This window comes from Oncorhynchus masou, chromosome 15 (genome assembly GCF_036934945.1).
Source record: "Oncorhynchus masou masou isolate Uvic2021 chromosome 15, UVic_Omas_1.1, whole genome shotgun sequence".
Lineage (NCBI taxonomy): Eukaryota > Metazoa > Chordata > Actinopteri > Salmoniformes > Salmonidae > Oncorhynchus > Oncorhynchus masou.
Window position 1 is genome coordinate 26,499,349 of NC_088226.1, and position 22,967 is coordinate 26,522,315.

General features: G+C 44.6%; 1 protein-coding gene across 1 annotated transcript in view; it reads right to left on the bottom strand.

Moving 5' to 3' along the window:
* Window positions 1–10,438: 10,438 nt before the first annotated feature.
* The window catches only part of LOC135556058 (rab11 family-interacting protein 1-like), a 37,397-nt gene continuing 24,868 nt past the window's right edge, over window positions 10,439–22,967 (bottom strand). Inside the window, exon 6 of the mRNA XM_064988943.1 lies at window positions 10,439–11,649. Within this exon, the coding sequence (XP_064845015.1) occupies window positions 11,389–11,649 (261 nt within the window). The 3' untranslated portion in view covers window positions 10,439–11,388. The remainder of the gene's footprint in view (window positions 11,650–22,967) is intronic.

The following is a 22,967-nucleotide window of genomic DNA, read 5'->3' on the forward strand; positions in this document are numbered from 1 at the left end:
CAGTTGAAAATAGGTTGCATAACTGTTTTTGTGTTATGGCAGAGAGGAAGAGGCGAAGCGAGAGGTTTTACTTCGCCCAAAATCTGTCCATGAAAATAAGTGACACACTCTTTCCACTGCATTTCGCCTGGTGTGCAAGGACTGCACGGCGTGCGTCCACGTTGCGTCCACGTTCAACCAAGAACCCTCGATGTGTAACGTAAACTCGTACATCGCCTTGGTCCGTACAATTGCCCTTATTTTAGCTCCCCAAAAACGTAATACCTCCTGATCAACTGTAATGTCAATACCATTGTAAAGCACAATTTCTCCCTTTTCCAACAGAATCAATTACATGACCTAAACACTGCCCGTTTCTGCATAATTCAAGCAGGCAATGAGCCCCGTTGGGTCTTTTTTTTAAATGGCAGGTGGGGAAGCAATACTAATGCGTGATAGTGAGAATGAGAGATGGCTGTGTGGGAAAATTGCTTTTTTTTTCACTCGATCTGTCCAACGTATCACCTTATCGCCTCTAAAATGTAAATAAAACACTATAAAGAGTTTATATAATGTGTCATTACATACCTATTTGAAGGTTTGTGTCAAATTTGAATTGGGTTTTTAGGGCGGTGCTAAAGTGATCTTAGAAGTAAACAGCGGCTTTGAGAATGATGATCTAATACAATGATGATGCAAAAAATGACTAGGTGTCCCCTCCTTACCCCCGTCACTGTCCATTTTTTTGTTTTTAAAGGATGATAGAAGTGCTACACCTGGAGGAAAGAGACTGTAAGACAGAAATAGTTGCTTTATGCGTGCTATTACAGTTACGACATGACACGTCAAGATGTAACGGAGGGTCAGTTTTTTCAACTTTTCTCGCGTTGTCATGCTGAAACAGGGAAGGGCCTTCCCCAAACATTTGCCACAAAGTTGGAAGCACAGAATCGTCTAGAATGTCATTGTATGCTGTAGCTTTAAGAACTTCACTGGAACTAAGGGGCCTAGTCCTGAAAAACAGCCCCAGATTATTATTCCTCCTCCATCAAACTTTACATTTGGCACTATGCATTCTGGCAGGTAGCGTTCTCCTGGCATACGGCAAACCCAGATTCATCCGTCGGACTGCCAGATTGTGAAGCGTGATTCATCACTCCAGAGAAGTGTTTCCACTGCTCCAGAGTCCAATGGCGGCAAGCATTACACCACTCCAGTCTACTCTTGGCATGGAAACCTATTTCATGAAACTCCCGACGAACAGTTTCTGTTCTTGTGCTGACGTGGCTTCCAGAGACAGTTTGGAATTTGGTAGTGAGTGTTGCAACTGAGGACGATTTTTACACGCTACAAGCTTCAGCACTTGGTGGTCCCGTTCTGTGAGCTTGTGTGGACTACCACTTCGAGCCATTGTTGTTCCTAGATGTTTCCACTTCATAATAACGGCGCTTACAGTTGACCGAGGCAGCTCTATAAGGGCAGAAATTTGATAACTAACATGTTGGAAAGGTGGTATCCTATGACAGTGCCACATTGAAAGTCACTGAGCTCTTCAGTAAGGTCATTTTATTGTATTTTTTATTCAACTAGGCAAGTCAGTTGAGAACAAATTCATATTTTCAATGAAAGCCTACCAGGGAACAGTTGGTTAACTGCTTTGTTCAGGGACAGAATGACAGATTTTTACCTTGTCAGCTCGGGGATTCGAGCCAGCAATCTTTCGGTTACTAGCCCAATGCTCTCACCACTAGGCTATCTGCCATTCTCCTGTCAATTTTTGACTATGGTAATTGCAAGGCTGAGTGCTCCATTTTATACACCTGTCAGCAATGGTGTGGCTGAAATAGCCAAATCCACCTATTTAACGGAGTGTCCACATACTTTTCTATATATAGTGTATTTGTGTTTAGATGAACAAGATCAGAGCTACCCTTTCCCGCTAACTTTAGAGTGACTGTGATGTACTCTAAACTATAACAAATGCTAAACAATCCTTCAGGTCAGTATGATCAATGATTATGCTTAATATGCTTTATATTACTTTGCATTGATACAGTATCTCTCAAATTTAACCAATGCGAAATTCCAATACAAAATAATTTGTTTAGCTTCTTTCTATTCTGTGGCTGCATGAAATAGCAAACAAAATGTGAATTGAAAGATTAGATTTGTCTACTTAATCTTTGTTTTACTTCATCCTACTGACGTCGGTAACCCAAGTGATTTTTTTGGGGTCCCCCAAAACATTTTTATGAAAAAAATATAATTTTGTGATTATTGTTTTTGATAAAAGAAAGACTGTAAAATCCCCAGAAATTCAGCTAAAAACTAGTTTAATTTAGGAAATCTGTTCCCAAGTATTCCCATGATTTAAAAAAAGAGAGATTTGTGATTGTGCCTCAATTGTAATCAAGGTAAAGAAAATGATTGTTATAATCATGTTCTGGCCCGCTGACCATCGGCTTGGCCAAAAAGTGTCAGCAGCTGAATCTAGTTGCCTACCCCTGTTCTACACTGCACCAATGCCTCCATCTTGGCACTCCCCCACGTTGTAAAACATATTTTGGAAGCTATAGAAATGCATTCATAAATGTCTACCTTTGTTTTGTCACGTTTATTCTATTACAGACACTTAATGCATACTTTTTTATTATAATGTGTGAGCTAAACATTTCAAATAAAAAAAATATATTTTAAAAAATCCTTAAAGTAGCAAGTACTAATGTTACTGTCCTCACTATAACAACCAAAATATTTAAATACATGTAGTGTTGTCCTTGAAACATTTAAATGAAATAGAATTCCATTCATTCCTATGGAGGACTGCTTTTCTGAGCAGTACCAATAAGGCTTCAAAGCCTCTCATTGCATGCTAAAATCTACTCCCACGTGATGGATTCGACTTCCGCTTTACTTCCCTACTGCAACGCGCTGGTGGGAAGCTTGCCAGAGTCAATTATTTGAAAGACTCAATTTATAAAGATGGGGGTGGGTCGGGGGACACTGTGGCCCTGTCCGACGATACCCCCGGACATGGCACGATATAACCCCACTCACTTTTCCAAAGCACAGTGGTGTGGGGGCTGTGCTTTTGCGATGTGTGTATGTGGCACCGTGATAGGCATGGGCATAGGTGTGGCTGAAGGACTCCCAATGCAGTGTCATGGACAGAGCCTCTCTCCTCAGCACAGGAAACAGGTGTGCTCACTTCAGCACCACGGACAGCAGCACTGTGGAAGGCTGCACTACTTTCAGCACTAAGCCAGCTGAAGACAGTGCCACAGCGCTGCTCACCCAACACACATGTGCAGGATTGCTAATCAGGACACAAAGGCATTCCTTTATCAACGGACTAGCACAGAGTGCTGGCTGGAGCACATTCAAGTGGAGCAGTTAGGAAGACACAGCTTGCCTCGTCTCCCACAGACTCCTCAGAAGGAGAGTTATGGACACACCGACGCAAGAGACTACTGGTGGCTGTCATCTTTAACCACTCTCTTTCCTGAATGGCTTGTGGACTAGAACGCCAGAGACACTAAAAGTAAAAGAATCTGAAACTTGACCTTTTTTGTTGTTGTAGTTTGGCACACACCGCTCTTCCTGCCAGTGAAAAAATTCAAATATGTTTGCAAGCTTACAACAAAATTTACTAAACTTGCGACGGGTGAATCAGAACTACATTCGCAGATGTCGAATCTGTGCGCTCAGTTTTGGCCAAAATTTGGTGACTTACCTCAGCCAAAAAGCTACAAGCTCTGGTGGAGAGTTTTCTTTTTTTTCTTCTGACAAATTCGGAGAGGTGTTGAGTAGTGTGTGTGTGTGTGTGTGTGTGTGTGTGTGTGTGTGGAGTCAGCATAAATGTATATGCATTTTATGTGTGAGTGAGTGTCTGTGGGCCCTGTGAGTGCATAGTGACAGTACAAATATTGAAATAAAAGGTAAAAAAATATACATGGTAAACTTGTTAGCTATTCATCAGTCGTATTGCTTGGGGGGAGAAGCTGTTCATGAGCCTGTTGGTGTTAGACTTGACGCACCGGTACCTCTTGCTGTGCGGCAGCAGAGAAAATAGTCGGTGGATTGAGTGGTTGGGGTCTTTGAGGATTTTCTGGGCCTTCTTTTCACACCGCCTAATATTGAGGTCCTGGATTGCAGGAAGCTCGGCCCCAGTGATGTACTGGGCTGTCCGCACAACCCTCCGTATCGCCATGCAATTGAGGGAGGTGTTATTGCCATACCAAGCAGTGATGAAACCAGTCAATATGCTCTCAATGGTACAGCATGCCAAACTTTTTCAACCTCCTGAGAGGGAATAGGCACTGTTGCGCCTTCATGACTGTGGTGTGTGTGGACCATTTTAAATCTAGTGATTTGGACACCAAGAACTTCAAGCTGGTTATCTGCTCCACTGCCGATGTGGATGCAGTTGCAGAGGGAGGTGTTCAGACCCAGAGTCCTAAGCTTGGTGACAAGCTTGGAGGGGATAATGGAGTTGAATGCTGAGCTGTAGTCAATGAACAGCATTCTCACATAGGTATTCCTCCTATCTAGGTGGGTGAGGGCAGTGAGGAGGGCAATTGAAATGGCTTAATCTATGGCTCTGTTGGGGCGGTATGCAAATTGGAGTGGGTCTAGGCTGGCTGGGATGGTGGAGTTAATGTGTGCCATAACCAGCCTCTCAACGCACTTAATGGTTACAGAAGTGAGTGCTACAGGGCGGTAATCATTGTGGCATGAAGTCAGAGTTCTTACGAACAGGGATGATTGTGGTCATTTTGAAACAGACTGGGACAAAGAGTGGTTGAAAATTACTGTGATTATGCCAGGCCAGCTGTTCTGTTCATGCTCTGAAAATGTGCCCTGGAATAACGTCGGGCCCCATGACCTGATTAAAGATCGTTCTCACATCAGCCTTGGAGAGCGAGCTCACATTGTCCTCTAGGACGGTGATGGCCCTCACACCTGGTTCGATGTTGTTGATGTCAAGGTGTGCATAAAATGCATCTGTTAGAGAGGCATCGTTAGGCAGATCAGAGTTGGGTCTTCCTTTGTAATCAGTAATGGACTGTAGCACCTGCCAGACGCGGCGGGCGTCGGAGCCTGTGTAATAAATTCAGCAAAAAAAGAAAAGTCCCTTTTTCAGGACCCTGTCTTTCAAAGATAATGTGTAATAATCCAAATACCTTCACAGATCATCATTGTAAAGGGGTTAACACTGTTTCCCATGCTTGTTCAATGAATCATAAACAATTAATGAACATGCACCTGTGGAACGGTCATTAAGACACTAACAGCTTACAGGCATAAGGAAATTAAGGTCACAGTTATGAAAACTTAGGACACTATAAAGAGGCCTTTCTACAGACTCCTTAGGCATGCTGCAAGGAGACATGAGGACTGCAGATGTGGTCAGGGCAATAAATTGCAATGTCAGTACAGTGAGACGCCTAAGACAGAGCTACAGGGAGACAAGATGGACAGCTGATTGTCCTGGCCGTGGCAGACCACGTGTAACAACACCTGCACAGGATCGGTACATCCGAACATCACACCTGCGGGACAGGTACAGGGTGGCAAAAACAACTGCCCGAGTTACACCAGGAACGCACAATCCCTCCATCAGTGCTTAGACTCTGCAATAGGCTGAGAGAGGATGGACTGAGGGCTTGTAGGCCTGTTGTAAGGCAGGTCCTCACCAGACACCACCGGCAACAAAGTCGCCTATGGGCACAAACCTATCGTTGCTGGACCAGACAGGACTGGCAAAAAGTGCTCTTCACTGGCGAGTCATGGTTTTGTCTCACCAGGGGTGATGGTTGGATTTGCGTTTATCGTCGAAGGAATGAGCGTTACACCAAGGCCTGTACTCTGGAGCGGGATCGATTTGGAGGTGGAGGGTCCATCATGGTCAGGGGCGGTGTGTCACAGCATCATCGGACTGAGCTTGTTGTCATTGCAGGCGATCTCAACGCTGTGCGTTACAGGGAAGACATCCTCCTCCCTCATGTGGTACCCTTCCTTCAGGCTCATCCTGACATGACACTCCAGCATGACAATGCCACCAGCCATACTGCTCGTTCTGTGCGTAATTTCTAGCAAGGCAGGAATGTGAGTGTTCTGCCATGGCCAGAGAAGAGCCCGGATCTCAATCCCATTGAGCACGTCTGGGACCTGTTGGATCAGAGGGTGAGGGCTAGGGCCATTTCCCCAGAAATGTCTGGGAACTTGCAGGTGGCTTGGTGGAAGAGTGGGGTAACATCTCACAGCAAGAACTGGCAAATCTGGTGCAGTCCTTGAGGAGATGCACTGCAGTACTTAATGCAGCTGGTGGCCACACCAGATACGGACTGTTACTTTTTAATTTGAACCCCCCTTTGTTCAGGGACACATTATTCCATTTCTGTTAGTCACATGTCTCTGGAACTTGTTCAGTTTATGTCTCCGTTGTTTAATCTAATGTTCATACACATTTACACATGTTAAATTTGCCGAAAATAAACAGAGTTGACAGTGTGAGGACGTTTCTTTTTTTGCTGAGTTTATGATTCCACCTTATTTCCATGGTGTCCTTTTGCTCATTTGATTACTCTGTAGAGGTTATAGCTGGCCTTGTACTTATTCCTGTCTTTGGCCATAGCATCAGGGTTGTCTTCTGTAACTCGGTGTGCGGTAGCCCTGCTCTTTAGTTTAGCATCAACCTCAGTGTTATTCCGGGGCTTTTGACTTGGGAAGCAGCGAACCCTCACCGTGGGTACAATGTTCTAATGAAGCCGGTGACCGAGGTGGTTAGCTCGTTGACATTATCGGCGGAGTCTCAAAACACCCATCCGTAGCACGCGCTCCAGCAGGTGTATCTCACTGATCCTCCCTAAAGCCAACACCTCATTCAGCCGCCTTTCGTTCCAGTACTCTGCTGCCTGTGACTGGAACGAATTGCAAAAATCGCTGAAGTTGGAGACTTTTATCTCCCTCACCAACTTCAAACATCAGCTATCTGAGCAGCTAACCGATCGCTGCAACTGTACATAATCTATTGGTAAATAGCCCACCCATTTTCACCTACCTCATCCCCACAGTTTTTATTTATTTACTTTTCTGCTCTTTTGCACACCAATATCTCTACCTGTACATGATCATCTGATCATTTATCACTCCAGTGTTAATCTGCAATATTGTAATTATTCGCCTACCTCCTCATGCCTTTTGCACACATTGTATATAGACTCCCCTTTTTTCTACTGTGTTATTGACTTGTTAATTGTTTACTCCATGTGTAACTCTGTGTTGTCTGTTCACACTGCTATGCTTTATCTTGGCCAGGTCGCAGTTGCAAATGAGAACTTGTTCTCAACTAGCCTACCTGGTTAAATAAAGGTGAAATAAATGAAAAAAAAAAAAAAACAATATTCCAATCAGCGCTAGCAAAGCAGTCCTGTAGCATACCCTCTGATTCTGGTGACCATTTCTCAATGGAGCAAATCACGGGTGCTTATTGTTTCAACTTCTGCTTGTAAACAGGAAACAATTGTAGGGAGTCATGATCTGATTTGCTGAATGGCGGACGAGGGAGGGCCATGTATGCTTGCTTATAAGTAGAATAGCAGTGGTCAAGAACTTTGCACCTAGCAGCATTGGAGACATGTTGATGGAAGTTGGGAATCATGTGTCTTAGTGACGTGAAATTAAAATCGTTGGCAACCATAAAGGCAGCCTCTGGGTATAGGGTTTCCTGCTTGTTTATAGCCTGGTACAGTTTGTTAAGAGGCAGCTTATTTTTATCATCCTGAGGTGGAATGTATACAGCAGACACAATAACAGCTGAAAACTTCCTCGGGAGGTAGAAGGGTCCTCATTTGACCATCAGATATTCCAAGACAGGGCAACAGTGGGTTGACACTTCCACTGCCCTGACACCAGTTGGAGGCAAATCCCTGGAGGGCCATACGTCAATACATCATCAGCGTCAATACGTCATCAGAGCGTGCAACTGGACATTGACCTGTCTACTCTCGGGTTGGTGTTTACATTAAAACATTGTCATTAAATCGATTTTAATCCAAACTAAAGTTTTGTTGCTAAGGATTACGCGGTTAGCCTTTACGGCTGGGACAGAGAATTCATGCAATTCGCCTTGAAACTTCCTATAGAGACTGTAAACAAGGTGGCTGTCCATCGAGTACACAGACTTGGAGCTCAGAGCGACAAGACCAAGGGTCCCCAACTGATCATGGCAAAATTTGAAGACTACCAACAAAAGGAGCTGATCAAAAGCAGAGGAAGGGAGCTTAAAGGGACCAAATTTGGTCTCAATGACAAATTTCCAAGGGAGATATACAAACGTTGTAAGGGACTGTATCCAGTACAAAGACAACAAAGGAAGGATGGTAGGTGTGCATTTATCATTGTGGACAAACTCTTTATAGATGGACAACTATTCCCGAGACAGCTCCATAACACTGTGGCTGTACTAAATTCTACAGGCACTTCAGTTTACGGGGAAAAAAGAAGGTATGGGAACTGTAAAATGATCTGAATATTATGAAGTGGATATGAACACACACGTACTCAATTACATGCTTGCTTACACATACGGACTTATACATACACACACACACCTGATCTCGCTCTCCTCTCGCACTCTCTTTTTCTCTCTTTTCTCTTCTCCCTCTCTTGTCGAGAACTGTTTTATAATTTAATGTGTTTATTGTTTGTCTATCTTTTTTATGTATTTGTCTACATGTTTATACACTGCTCAAAACAATAAAGGGAACACTTAAATAACACAATGTAACTCCAAGTCAATCACACTTCTGTGAAATCAAACTGTCCACTTAGGAAGCAACACTGATTGACAATACATTTCACATGCTGTTGTGCAAATGGAATAGATGGTGGAAATTATAGGCAATTAGCAAGACACTCCCAATAAAGGAGTGGTTCTGCAGGTGGTGACCACAGACCACTTCTCAGTTCCTATGCTTCCTGGCTGATGTTTTGGTCACTTTTGAATGCTGGCGGTGCTTTCACTCTAGTGGTAGCATGAGACTAAAACCCACACAAGTGGCTCAGGTAGTGCAGCTCATCCAGGATGACACATCGATGCGAGCTGTGGCAAGAAGGTTTGCTGTGTCTGTCAGCGTAGTGTCCAGAGCATGGAGGAGCTACCATGAGACAGGTCAGTACATCAGGAGACGTGAAAGAGGCCGTAGGAGGGCAACAACCCAGCAGCAGGACCTCACCTCCACCTTTGTGCAAGGAGGAGCAGGAGGAGCACTGCCAGAACCCTGCAAAATGACCTCCAAAAGGCCACAAATGTGCATGTGTCTGTCTGCTCAAATGGTCAGAAACAAGACTCCATGAGGGTGGTATGAGGGCCCGACGTCCACAGGTGGGGGATGTGCTTACAGCCCAACACCGTGCAGGACGTTTGGCATTTGCCAGAGAACACCAAGATTGGCAAATCTGTGCTCTTCACAGATGAAAGCAGGTTCAACCTGAGCACATGTGACAGACGTGACAGAGTCTAGAGACGTCGTGGAGAATGCTCTGCTGCCTGCAACATCCTCCAGCATGACCTGTTTGGCAGTGGGTCAGTCATGGTGTGGGGTGGCATTTCTTTGGGGGGCCGCACAGCCCTCCATGTGCTCGCCAGAGGTAGCCTGACTGCCATTAGGTACCGAGATGAGATCCTCAGACCCCTTGTGAGACCAATCAGCATTCCTTTCATTATATATGGGCTGTGAAAACAAGGGCAACTTGGACTTTCACAATATTTAGACTACTCATGCATAAGGACTAGCACAAGTATAATGTAAACAAGTTTGAGGATTAAAAAAATTCTGAATCATTTGATAAGCAATTTTCTTTATTTGACATGTTACAGTGCTTAGGTCATGAATAGCATTTAAATTATAGTACTGTATTGGCATACTGCACTAAATAATACCATATTATATATATATAAAAAATGATTAGCCCCCAAAAATATCTGTAATTGTATTCATTCTCTTTTAAAATTAAACCAAAATGTGAAAATATACCTAACTTAGCATAAATCAATGCCTTTGAATTCATTTTGGAGTACCTACCTTTATCACATGAACATTTGTCACTTTATTCTTTGCACACACTTCATCAATGAATAGTAAATTATATCAAAGCCGAGGATATTTCAACTTGCATACATTCTCAAATTCATGTTGAGAGAAAGGTGTCACGCATATGTTGCAAAATTAATTATTATTATTTTTCTTAAATTGGAGAAAAAAAATCATTAGCGCTTGTTAGTTTTGGCTTTTCATACAGCAGCATCATATAAGAAAACATTGTTCTCTTACCAAATGTTTATCTATTTTTTACATGGTTTTCCTATATATTCTTTTCACATGTGTGAAAAGAATATATAGGAAAACCATGTAAAAAATAGATAAACATTTGGTAAGAGAACAATGAGTTCTTATATGATGCTGCTGTATGAAAAGCCAAAACTATATATAGCCTACCTAACTATATATATATATATATATATATTTATTTATAATCATTTACAAAATATGACACTAGCTCAAGTTAATCTTTCTTCACTTTAACAAATTTGAGTTCAGCGGAATTTCCTTCAAAGCAGTCTATTTAAGACATCTATCTTCATGCATTTTCATTTTTATATATTTTTTATAATAATTTACACAATATGACACTAGCTGAAGCTCACATTTCTCCATGTGAACAAATTTAAGTTCAGTGGAATTCTCCTCGGGTCAGTCTGTTTTTGAGTCTTATGCCAAATAATGACAGTATTTACCACGATGAAGACAATTTGGGTCATTATTATACTAATTCAAACACTTCAATGTTTTCTGAATTTTATGCAATGTCATATCACGTAAGAACAATTTATACCACTGAATATTACATTTACTGTACACTTTATGAATAGGAAGACATTTTCTATATTCTTCATCAATGCACATTTATAAGAATTCTTGCAGTACATTTGATAAAAGCTGTCACTCTCCTTATCCTAAGTAGTGAGTGTAAAGCAATAGCAAGCATGCACATGGGTAATATTGTGTCTATATCAACAGGGCAGGGTATCAGCAGTGAAACCTGGATGGTTGTGAGATTTAGTATTTGCTTAGGGATGTGTTGGACTACATCTGACCTTGGAACATTGGTAACCAATCCTGGTCCGCAAGAACTACTTGGATGTGCAGGCTTTTGTTTCATGCCCTGCACTATAACACCTGATTGGCTAAACAACTGAACACCAAATCTAGTTAAATGCACTATTATAGGGACTGAGCTGGAACAATTGTCTGCTCATCCTAGGAGCTCTCCAGGACCAGGGTTTGATGGTGACCATGGCCCAAATATTATACTGATTATATGTGCACACACTAGCACTAGTGGTCACTTGTGCCGGGAGCGCACTTGGAGGAGTGTGGGTGTCTGCTCCATGATCTGCACCAGCAGCTTGTCGATGTAGTCCTCTAGGTCCCGCACCTGTGCCTTGATCTTCTTCAGCTCCGCCTCGTGTTTCTCCAGCATCACCGCCTGCTGGTCGGAGGCCACCTGCTGCTTCTCCATATCCATCTCCTGCTGCAGCAGAAGGGAAATCAGCTCCATGTTTGTCAGCTGCTCGTACTGGGCAGAGCTGTCTGCTAACGATTCCTGAGAAGACAAACACAGGCCCTGTATGAATACTTTGAGAATTCGTCATTCATTCATATCTTGAAGTAATCACTGTTCTGGATCTGACTGGATCTGTGACATAGAATGTGGAAACACAGATTAACAAGAGGAGGGACCCAATTAATAAAATATATTGCTGTCAGGTAATAGAACATGACCAAAACCTTTTCCATAGAATTGAACTGCCCAGTTTTCCCAAAGTAGATAATGTATCATTATGTAAATTCATGGACCTTCCTTTACTATATTCAATGATTCATTTGTAATGTGTGGATACTGTTTCTATACTGAACAAATATAAACGCAGCATGTAAAGTGTTGGTTGCATATTTAATGAGCTGAAATAAAATGTTCTATACGCACAAAAAGCTCAAATGTTGTGCACAAATTTGTTTACATGATGTAAACGTTGTGAACAAAGTGCCCCATGGTGGCCGTGTTTTTTTAAATCTATTTTTTATATATTTCACCAGGTAGGCTAGTTGAGAACAAGGTCTCATTTACAACTGCGACCTGACCAAGATAAAGCAAAGCAGTGCGACAAAAACAACAACAGAGTTACACATGGGACAAAAAGTACAGTCAATAATGGGTTATGGTATGGGCAGGCATAAACTAGGGACAACGAACACAAATGCATTATATCAATGGCGATTTGAATGCACAGAGATCGTGCCATACATCTGCAGCCATCACCTCATGTTTCAGCATGATAATGCACGGCCCCATATCACAAGGATCTGTAAACAATTCCTGGAAGCAGAAAATGTATTTTTCCATGGCCTGCATACTCACCAGGCATGTCACCCATTGGGACGCTCTGGATCGACGTGTACGACAGCGTGTTTCAGTTCCCGTTAATATCCAGAAACTTCGCACAACATTCCACAGGCTGCAATCAACATCCTGACCAACTCTATGCAAAGGAGATGTGTCGCGCTGCATGAGGAAAATGGTGGCCACACCAGATACTGACTGGTTTTCTGATCCACGCCCCTACCCTGTTTTTTAAAGGGATCTGTGACCAACAGATGCATACAGTGGTTGCTCCACTAAAAGTTATGTTGCGCGACTTTGAGGTCATTTGTGGTTTAGTACGGTACCCTGTGTCACCACTTCATTGCTTCAGACCAGCGCAGGGGGGAGTGAGAGCACTGATTATGCTTTTGGGTCCTACTGTGTCTCTACCTGTCAATGGATGGGTGACAAAAACCTAAATAGGAACTGATAATTGTGCATGACTTCAGTATTACTTACTAAAACCTATAACTGATTGTTACACTAAGGTTTTTATTTTATTTTGTTAGGATTATTTTGCTCTTACTGTAGTACTGTAGCCCAGTCCCGACCAGTCACACTGTACAGTGTCTGAGTGGCGCAATGGTCGAAGACACTGAAACTGTGTTGCTACAGATGCTGGTTCAATAACCGTGCTGCCCTCGACCGTGCTGTGACGACTGCAGGTTTTTGTTTTCTTTTCCTCTAAAAACAGAAATAAATCATTCTAAATAACAAACTGGATTTATTTACAAATTAGCAACAATGTCTCACCCCCGTGTTCAAGAATGGCCTTTTCTCGCTCATTTTATGTTATTTGAAAATGAAATCATCTCCAAAATATTATTGTTTAAACAAAGCAATTATTATTATTAATTTTGAATTACATAAAAAGCCCATTGGATACTCTCACAGATATATTATTAACCCTGTTATTAGCAGGACAATTGGTCATGGTTCCCGAGTGGTGCACAATGGGATTGCCTTGCAGTTCTCCAGCTGTATCCACTGAAAGTGCGCAAGGTTCAAGCTACGAGGGCAGGGGGCACAGGATGGGCTGCAGAGCCGTGCACATACGACCGACCTAGCCCATGGGGAAGGGAGGAGGAGGAAGGGGGTTCGACACCCACCCCGCCACGCTGGCAACACTTTAAGGGGAATTGCACTGCAATGGTGCTGACTAGGGAAACATTCCTGCTGTTCTTAATGCCAGTCTGCACGTTCAAACTAAAACAATGTAACTAATAATGGCATTCTTATGCTTTCGTTAATAAAATAATGATAACATTTTTTTTTTTTAAATGCCAATGTTTATTTAGTTATGGGTCCATAACGAATTACTACAGAAATATCCTCCAATCCTCTATATGTAATTATTGGCGGAGAGTCACGTCATATTTTTCGATGTACTGTTGGCCTACCGTAGGCGACATGAGTCTCACTAGTGTTGAGTAATTTGCTGTTAAAGTGGTGTAGGTCTTATTTATTTAAAGAGCATATTGAAGTTAGAAGCAATAGGATTTGAAGCATTAGGCTACAACTATTTTAGCACCGTTTCGCACTGCTCTGAGACAAGCATGGGGACTGGTCTTGATAAATCAATGAGATTTTTATTTTCACTGAATCTCCATTTTAGTATTGATTAGCCAACACTTATGGTGTAGAACTGTTATGCTCTTAGTGTAACCTTTATTTAACTAGGCAAGTCAGTTAAGAACAAATTCTTATTTACAAGGACAGCCTACTCCTTCCTCCCTGTCAGGGAATTGAACCCCTTGGAAAAGAAACCATAATATCAATCAAATTAATTTTGCAAAATGTCCTAATATCAGTCCCATATACTATGTTCTAACTAAAAAAGGTTTGAAATTCTCTAGTACAGCCACTATTGAAGGCTATCAAATGCTTCTCAAAGATGCCCTCTGGTGGTCAAACTAGCACTAACTAGCATTAACGGTAACAGTGGTTGACACTTAAATAACATGCCATACAATTCTGCGGCACAATGCAAGCTGTGCCGCAGTACACAGCAACTTTTAAAGGACGAACCACTGTATCTGTATTCCCTGTCGTGAAATCCATAGATAAGGACCTAATGAATGTATTTCAATTGACTGGTTTCCTTATATGACCTGTAACTCAGTAAAAAAAAGAAATTGTTGCATGCTGCATTTATATTTTTGTTCAGTACATAAACAGGTTCCCTTGTGGGACCACAATTGCTTTGCAGCATGTTCAGAATTTCTTTCAAAAGCGAATCAGTATACCGAATAAACTAAATATATACCGAATAAACAAAATATCATGAATAGTGTTGTGTTTGCAATGGCTCAAATATGCTATACAGCCAGCCAGGAATATCTGTAGGTGAGGATGGGGGAGAGTGACTAATAAATTGCTTCATCCAGGAGATAGGTTTCATCTGAGCAGGGGTTCAAAATCATCAGTAAAATAGAAAAAAATATTTAAAAAGCTCATAAAATGTTATAAATCCAGCACATGTCTACACAAGAGTGCAGGATAGTGCGGGGTAACGTCTATGAAAGTGTGGTAGCGTCAGCCAGCCCTAAGCCAGATAACATTATTATAACAACAACATGTCATGGGACAGAGAGAAAAAAGTGCAGTTTTATAGCTAATCTTATGCTATTTACACATTTTGCCATGAGGCTGAGAGAAAAGTTTTAAAGAACATTTCCTGTAATAAAAAATAAATATAATGTTAATTATGTATTTGTTAAAAGTCCCAGGATTGAGACCAGGACAACAGATCATATGTTTCCTGTAAAACAGGAGAAAATATGAGACAAGAGAAAGTTGGCTGGTTTCAGGAAAAGCTCTCTCAAGGGTCAATTATCTGGTTTATTACAATTGAATGAAGAATAACATAAATTCACAGTTGTCATTATCAAAAGAAAAATATATATTTTTAAAATGCATTAAGATGCAGTTGAAGTCGTAAGTTTACATACAACTTAGCCAATTACATTTAAACTCAGTTTTTCACAATTCCTGACATTTAATTTGAGTACAAATGATCTGTTTTAGGTCAGTTAGGATCACCACTTTATTTTAAGAATGTGAAATATCAGAATAATAGTGGAGAGAATGATTATTTCAGCTTTTCTTTCTTTCATCACAATCCCAGTGGGTCAGAAGTTTACATACACTCAATTAGTATTTGGTAGCATTAACTTTAAATTGTTTAACTTGGGTCAAACGTTTTGAGTAGCCTTCCACAAGCTTCCCACAATAAGTTGGGTGAAATTTGGCCCATTTCTCCTTACAGAGCTTGTGTAACTGAGTCAGGTTTGTAGGCCTCCTTGCTCGCACACGCTTTTTCAATTCTGCCCACAAATTTTCTATAGGATTGAGGTCAGGGCTTTGTGATGGTCACTCCAATACCTTGACTTTGTTGTCCTTAAGCCATTTTGCCACAACTTTGGAAGTGTGCTTGAGGTCATTGTCCATTTGGAAGACCCATTTGTGACCAAGACTGATGTCTTGAGATGTTGCTTCAATATATCCACATAATTTTCCTGCCTCATGACATCTATTTTGTGAAGTGCACCAGTCCCTCCTGCAGCAAAGCACCCCCACAACATGATGCTGCCACCACCGTGCTTCGCGGTTGGGATGGTGTTCTTTTGCTTGCAATCATAATGATGGTCATTATGGCCAAACAGTTCTATTTTTGTTTCATCAGATCTGAGGACATTTAGTACGATATTTGTCCCCATGTGCAATTGCAAATCATAGTCTGTTTTTTTATGGTGGTTTTGGAGCAGGGACTTCTTCCTTGCTGAGCGGCCTTTCAGGTTATGTCGATATAGGACTCGTTTTACTGTGGATATAGATACTTTTGTACCTGTTCTCTCCAGCATCTTCACAAGGTCCTTTGCTGTTGTTCTGGGATTGATTTGCACTTTTCGCACCAAAGTACGTTCATCTCTAGGCGACAGAACGCGTCTCCTTCCTGAGCGGTATGACAGCTGTGCAGTACCATGGTGTTTATACTTACTACTGTACTATTGTTTGTACAGATGAACGTGGTACCTTTCAGGCATTTAGAAATTGCTCCCAAGGATGAACCAGACTTGTGGAGCTCTACAATTTTTTCCTGAGGTCTTAGCTGATTTCTTTTGATTTTCTCATGATGTCAAACAAAGAGGCACTGAGTTTGAAGGTACACCTCCAATTGATTCAAATGATGTCAATTAGCCTATCAGAAGCTTCTAAAGCCATGACATAATTTTCTGGAATTTTCCAAGGCACAGTCAACTTAGTGTATGTAAACTTCTAACCCACTGGAATTGTGATACAGTGTCATGTCAGGATGAGCCTACAGGAAGGGTGTCACGACTTCCGCCGAAGTTGGCTCTCCTGCCCATTCGGGCGGTGCTCGGCGGTCGTCGTCACCGTCCTATTAGCCACTACCGATCCCTTTTTCGTGTATCTGTTGGTTTTGTCTAATTGGTTTCACCTGTGTGTTGTTTAGTTAATTAGTGTCTGTATTTAATGTAGGTTGTCCCGCCCTTGTTTTGTGCGGGATTGTTTATTTTGTCATTCGTTTTGTCTGTCGGTGGTTGCTGTTTATTATTCTCCGGTTAGTCTTTATCCTGTGTTGGATATATTCACCCTGTCTGTATTTGGGTTGACAGTTGTTTATTTTGTTCACCGGAGAATAAAGCTATCTGCTCTCTGCGCCTGATTCCACCCACCTTGATTAGACGTGACAGAATCCCGCACCACCCATGGAATCAGCAGGAGCAGCAGCGTCTCCTCTCCCATCATACCAGCGTGCTTCACCGGATTGGTTCTGCTATGGACCAAATGATGGAGAGAATGGATCGATGGGAGAGGAGTGGCCTCCCCACATCATCTCTACCAACCCCTTCTCCAGCACCTCCTGTTTCTGCGACCACATCTGGCTCTGGGGCTATTCGGCTGACACTCCCACGGGAGTTTGACGGATCGGCGGCTGGGTGCCAGGGTTTCCTCCTTCAGCTGGAACTATACCTGGCTACCGTGCGTCCTGCTCCCTCTGGAGAGGAGAGCGTGTGCGCCCTCGTCTCCTGCTTGACTGGGCGAGCCCTCGAGTGGGCTAACGCAGTATGGAATGGTCCGGACTCGGCTAAGGATAATTACCCAGAGTTCACCCGCCGATTCCGAGCTGTTTTTGACCATCCACCCGAGGGTCGGACGGCGGGTGAACGGCAGTTCCGCCTGCGTCAGGAGACAAGGAGCGTACAGGATTTTGCCCTTGAGTTTAGGACTTTGGCAGCAGGAGCAGGATGGAACGACAGGGCCTTGATTGATCATTTTAGATGTAGTCTCAGGGAGGACGTCCGCAGGGAGCTGGCATGTCGGGACACCACATTCACACTGGATGGACTTATCGATCTGGCTATCCGTCTCGACAACCTGCTGGCTGCTCGCGAGCGTTCGGATCAGGTCCTGTCGTTTCCAATCCCCAGCCCCCCTGTTCCTATCCCTATGGAATTAGGAGGTACGGCTTCAAGGGGGACCGGAGGAGGAGTGTCCTCCTGCACCAGTTGTGGTCGACGAGGGCACACGTCCGACCGGTGCTGGAGGAACTCGTCTAGGAGTCGGGAGGACAGGCGGAACACTGCTCGATCACCCCAGGTGAGTAAGCACCAAACTCATTCAGAGCTTCCTGTCGGTCATGTGTTTGTATTGATTTCTTTCCCTGGTTTTTCCCCATCTCTACAGCATAAGGCGCTAGTCGATTCAGGCGCAGCTGGGAATTTTATGGATCGTGGGCTTGCGTTAAGGCTAGGGATTCCCCTGGTGTCGTTAGATCGACCTTTTCCCGTGCACTCCTTAGATAGCCGACCATTAGGGTCAGGAGTAATTAGGGAGGCTACGGTGCTGCTGGACATGGTAACGCAGGGTGATCATAAGGAGCAGATTAGCCTGTTCCTTATAGATTCACCTGCGTTTCCAGTGGTGTTAGGGGTTCCCTGGTTAGCTCAACACAACCCGGTGATTTTCTGGCGACAGGGGGCTCTTAAGGGGTGGTCAGAGGAGTGTTCAGGTAGGTGCATAGGAGTTGCCGTTGGTGCGACTACGGTGGAGAGTCCAGACCAAGTTTCCACCGTGCGCATTCCCTCTGATTATGCCGATTTGGCTATCGCCTTCAGTAAAGGGAAGGCGACCCAATTACCACCTCATCGTCGAGAGGACTGTGCGATAAACCTTCTGGAAAACGCTGCACTTCCTAGGAGTCACGTGTATCCATTGTCCCAGGAGGAGACAGTTGCGATGGAAACATATGTTTCCGAATCGCTGGGACAGGGGTACATTCAGCCCTCCATATCACCCGTCTGCTCAAGCTTTATTTTTGTGAAGAAGGATGGAGGTCTGCGTCCGTGTATTGATTATAGAGGTCTAAATTCCATCACAGTGGGGTTTAGTTACCCACTACCTCTCATCGCTACGGCAATGGAATCATTTCACGGGGCGCGATTCTTCACAAAACTGGACCTGAGGAGCGCGTATAATCTGGTACGTATCCGGGAAGGAGATGAGTGGAAAACCGCATTTAGTACTACTTCTGGTCATTATGAGTACTGCGTCATGCCATACGGGTTGAAGAATGCTCCAGCCGTTTTTCAATCTTTCGTAGATGAGATTCTCCAAGACCTGCTCGGGCAGGGAGTGGTAGTGTACATTGATGACATCTTGATCTATTCTGCCACACGCGCGGAGCATGTGTCTCTGGTGCGTAAGGTACTTGGGCGACTACTGGAGCATGACCTGTATTGCAAGGCGGAGAAATGTGAGTTTTTCAAACAGTCTGTTTCCTTCCTGGGGTATCGTATTTCCAACTCCGGGGTGGTGATGGAGGATGATCGCGTTACAGCCGTGCGTAATTGGCCGACTCCGACCACAGTGAAAGAAGTGCAGCGGTTTTTAGGGTTTGCCAATTACTACCGGAGGTTTATCCGGGGTTTTGGTCAGGTGGCTGCTCCCATCACCTCACTGCTGAAGGGAGGACCGGTGCGCTTGCGCTGGTCAGCAGAGGCGGGGAGAGCTTTCAGTCGTCTGAAGGAGCTGATCACCAATGCGCCCGTGTTGGCACATCCGGACCCCCCCATAGTGGAGGTGGATGCGTCCGAGGCTGGGGTTGGAGCCGTGCTGTCCCAACGCTCGGGCGTGCCATCCAAACTCCGCCCGTGTGCTTTCTTTTCGAGCAAGCTCAGCCCAGCGGAGCGAAACTATGATGTGGGGGACCGGGAGTTGTTAGCTGTAGTCAAGGCTCTGAAGGTGTGGAGACATTGGCTTGAGGGGGCTAAATACCCTTTTCTCATCTGGACTGACCATCGTAATCTCGAGTACATCCGGGCAGCTAAGAGACTAAATCCACGTCAGGCTAGATGGGCCATGTTTTTTACTAGGTTCCAGTTTACCCTCACATATTGGCCAGGCTCCCAAAACACTAAAGCTGACGCACTGTCTCGCCTCTATGATACCGAGGAACGGTCAGTAGAGCCAACTCCCATCATTCCATCGTCATGTCTCATGGCACCGGTGATATGGGAGGTGGACGCTGAGATAGAGAGGGCCTCACGGTCAGAGCCGGCTCCTCCTAACTGTCCAGTTGGGACCAAGTACGTGCCGAGGGTGGTCCGGGACAAGCTGATTAGGTGGGCTCATACTCTTCCCTCCTCGGGTCATCCTGGTATCAAGAGGACAGTGCAGAGTCTGAGAGGGAGATACTGGTGGCCCACACTGGCTAAAGACGTGAGATTTTATGTCTCCTCATGTTCAGTGTGTGCTCAGAGCAAGGCTCCTCAGCACCTGCCTAGAGGGAAATTACAACCCCTCCCCGTTCCACAACGGCCGTGGACACATTTATCGGTGGATTTTCTTACCGACCTTCCCCCGTCCCAGGGAAGTACTACGATCCTGGTCGTTGTGGATTGGTTTTCTAAGTCCTGTCGTCTCATTCCGTTGCCCGGTCTTCCTACGGCCCTGCAGACTGCTGAGGCTTTGTTTACCCATGTCTTCCGGCACTATGGGGTGCCTGAGGATATCGTCTCTGATCGGGGTCCCCAATTCACGTCAAGAGTGTGGAGGGCGTTTATGGAGAGACTGGGGGTCTCGGTTAGCTTAACCTCAGGTTTTCACCCCGAGAGTAATGGGCAGGTGGAGCGCGTTAACCAGGATGTGGGCAGGTTTCTGCGGTCCTATTGTCGGGACCGGCCTGGTGAGTGGGCAAGGTATGTTCCATGGGCCGAATTAGCCCAGAACTCCTTACGCCACTCCTCTACTAACTTGTCTCCTTTTGAGTGTGTGTTAGGTTACCAGCCGGTCCTGGCTCCATGGCATCAGAGTCAGACCGAGGCTCCTGCGGTGGAGGAATGGGTACAGCGCTCCAAGGACACCTGGAAAGCCGTTCAGGACTCATTACGGTTAACGGGAGAAAGGCAGAAGAGGAGTGCTGACCAGCACCGCAGTGAGACCCCCGTGTTTGCACCGGGGGACAGGGTCTCGTCCCGAAACCTGTCTCTCCGCCTGCCCTGTCGGAAGCTGGGGCCGCAGTGTGTAGGGCCGTTCAAAGTCCTGAGGAGAATAAACGAGGTGTGTTATAGGGTACAACTTCCTAGGTATTACCGTATTAACCCCTTGTTTCATGTGTCTCTCCTTAGGCCGGTGGTGGCTGGTCCCCTGCAAGAAGGTGAGGTGCCTGAGGTCCCTCCGCCCCCTCTGGACATCGAGGGGTCCCCGGCGTATACAGTTCGAGGCATTCTAGATTCGAGACGCCGGGTGGGGGGCCTACAGTACCCCATGGACTGGGAGGGGTACGGCCCGGAGGAGAGATGCTGGGTTCCGGTGAGGGATATTTTGGACCCTTCCCTCCTGAGAGATTTCCACCGCCTCAACCCGGATCGCCCAGCACCTCGTCCTCCGGGTCGTCCTCGAGGACGGTGGCGGCGCGCTGCGGGAGCCGCGCGTCAGGGGGGGGGGTACTGTCACGACTTCCGCCGAAGTTGGGTCTCCTGCCCATTCGGGCGGTGCTCGGCGGTCGTCGTCACCGTCCTATTAGCCACTACCGATCCCTTTTTTGTGTATCTGTTGGTTTTGTCTAATTGGTTTCACCTGTGTGTTGTTTAGTTAATTAGTGTCTGTATTTAATGTAGGTTGTCCCGCCCTTGTTTTGTGCGGGATTGTTTATTTTGTCATTTGTTTTGTCTGTCGGTGTTTGCTGTTTATTATTCTCCGGTTAGTCTTTATCCTGTGTTGGATATATTCACCCTGTCTGTATTTGGGTTGATCGTTGTTTATTTTGTTCACCGGAGAATAAAACTTTATATCGCTATCTGCTCTCTGCGCCTGATTCCACCCACCTTGATTAGACGTGACAAAGGGTACCACATGAGGGAGGAGGATGTCTTCTCTGTAATGCACAGTGTTGATATTGCCTGCAATGACAACAAGCTCAGTCCGATGATGTTGTGACACACTGCCCCAGACCATGATGGACCCTCCACCTCCAAATCGATCCCGCACCAGAGTACAGACCTCAGTGTAATGTGCATTCCTTCAGCGATAAACGCGAATCCAACCATCACACCTGGTGAGACAAAACCGCGACTCGTCAGTGAAGAGCACTTTTTGCCAGTCCTGTCTGATCCAGCGACGGTGGGTTTGTGCTCATAGGCGACGTTGTTGCCGGTGATGTCTGGTGAGGACCTGCCTTACAACAGGCCTACAAGCCTTCAGTCCAGCCTCTCCAAGCCTATTACGGACAGTTTGATCACTGATGGAGGAATTGTGCATTCCTGGTGTAACTCGGGCAGTTGTTGTTACCATCCTGTACCTGTCCCGTAGGTGTGATGTTCGGGATGTACCGATCCTGTGCAGATGTTGTTACACGTGGTCTGCCACTGCGGGGACGATCAGCTGTCCATCCTGTCTCGACTGTAGCGCTGTCTTAGGCATCTCACAGTACGGACATTGCAATTTATTGCCCTGGCCACATCAGCAGTCCTCATGCCTCCTTGCAGCATGCCTAAGGCACATTCACGCAGATGAGCAAGGACACTGGGCATCTTTCTTTTGGTGTTTTTCAGAGTCAGTAGGAAGGCCTCTTTAGTGTCCTAAGTTGTCATAACTGTGACCGTTCCACAGGTGCATGTTCATTAATTTCTTATGCTTCATTGAATAAGCATGTGAAACCGTGTTTAAACTCTTTACAATGAAGATCTGTGAAGTTATTTGGATTTTTATGAATTATCTTTGAAAGACAGGGTCCTGAAAAAGGGACGTTTCTTTTTTTGCTGAGTTTATGTTGCTACTGCTATTCAATGAATTAGTATCTGTACCAAAATAGTGCAAAAGGTACGCTATCTAGCATGTAAAACCATCCAATTGTATGTTTGTCCAACACATCACAACAGATTAACGACTATAATCAGAAATGTAACTGAATGCTACACAATCGACCACAATGACCCCCACTAGCCTAGCCACAGCTAACAGTAAAAAAACAT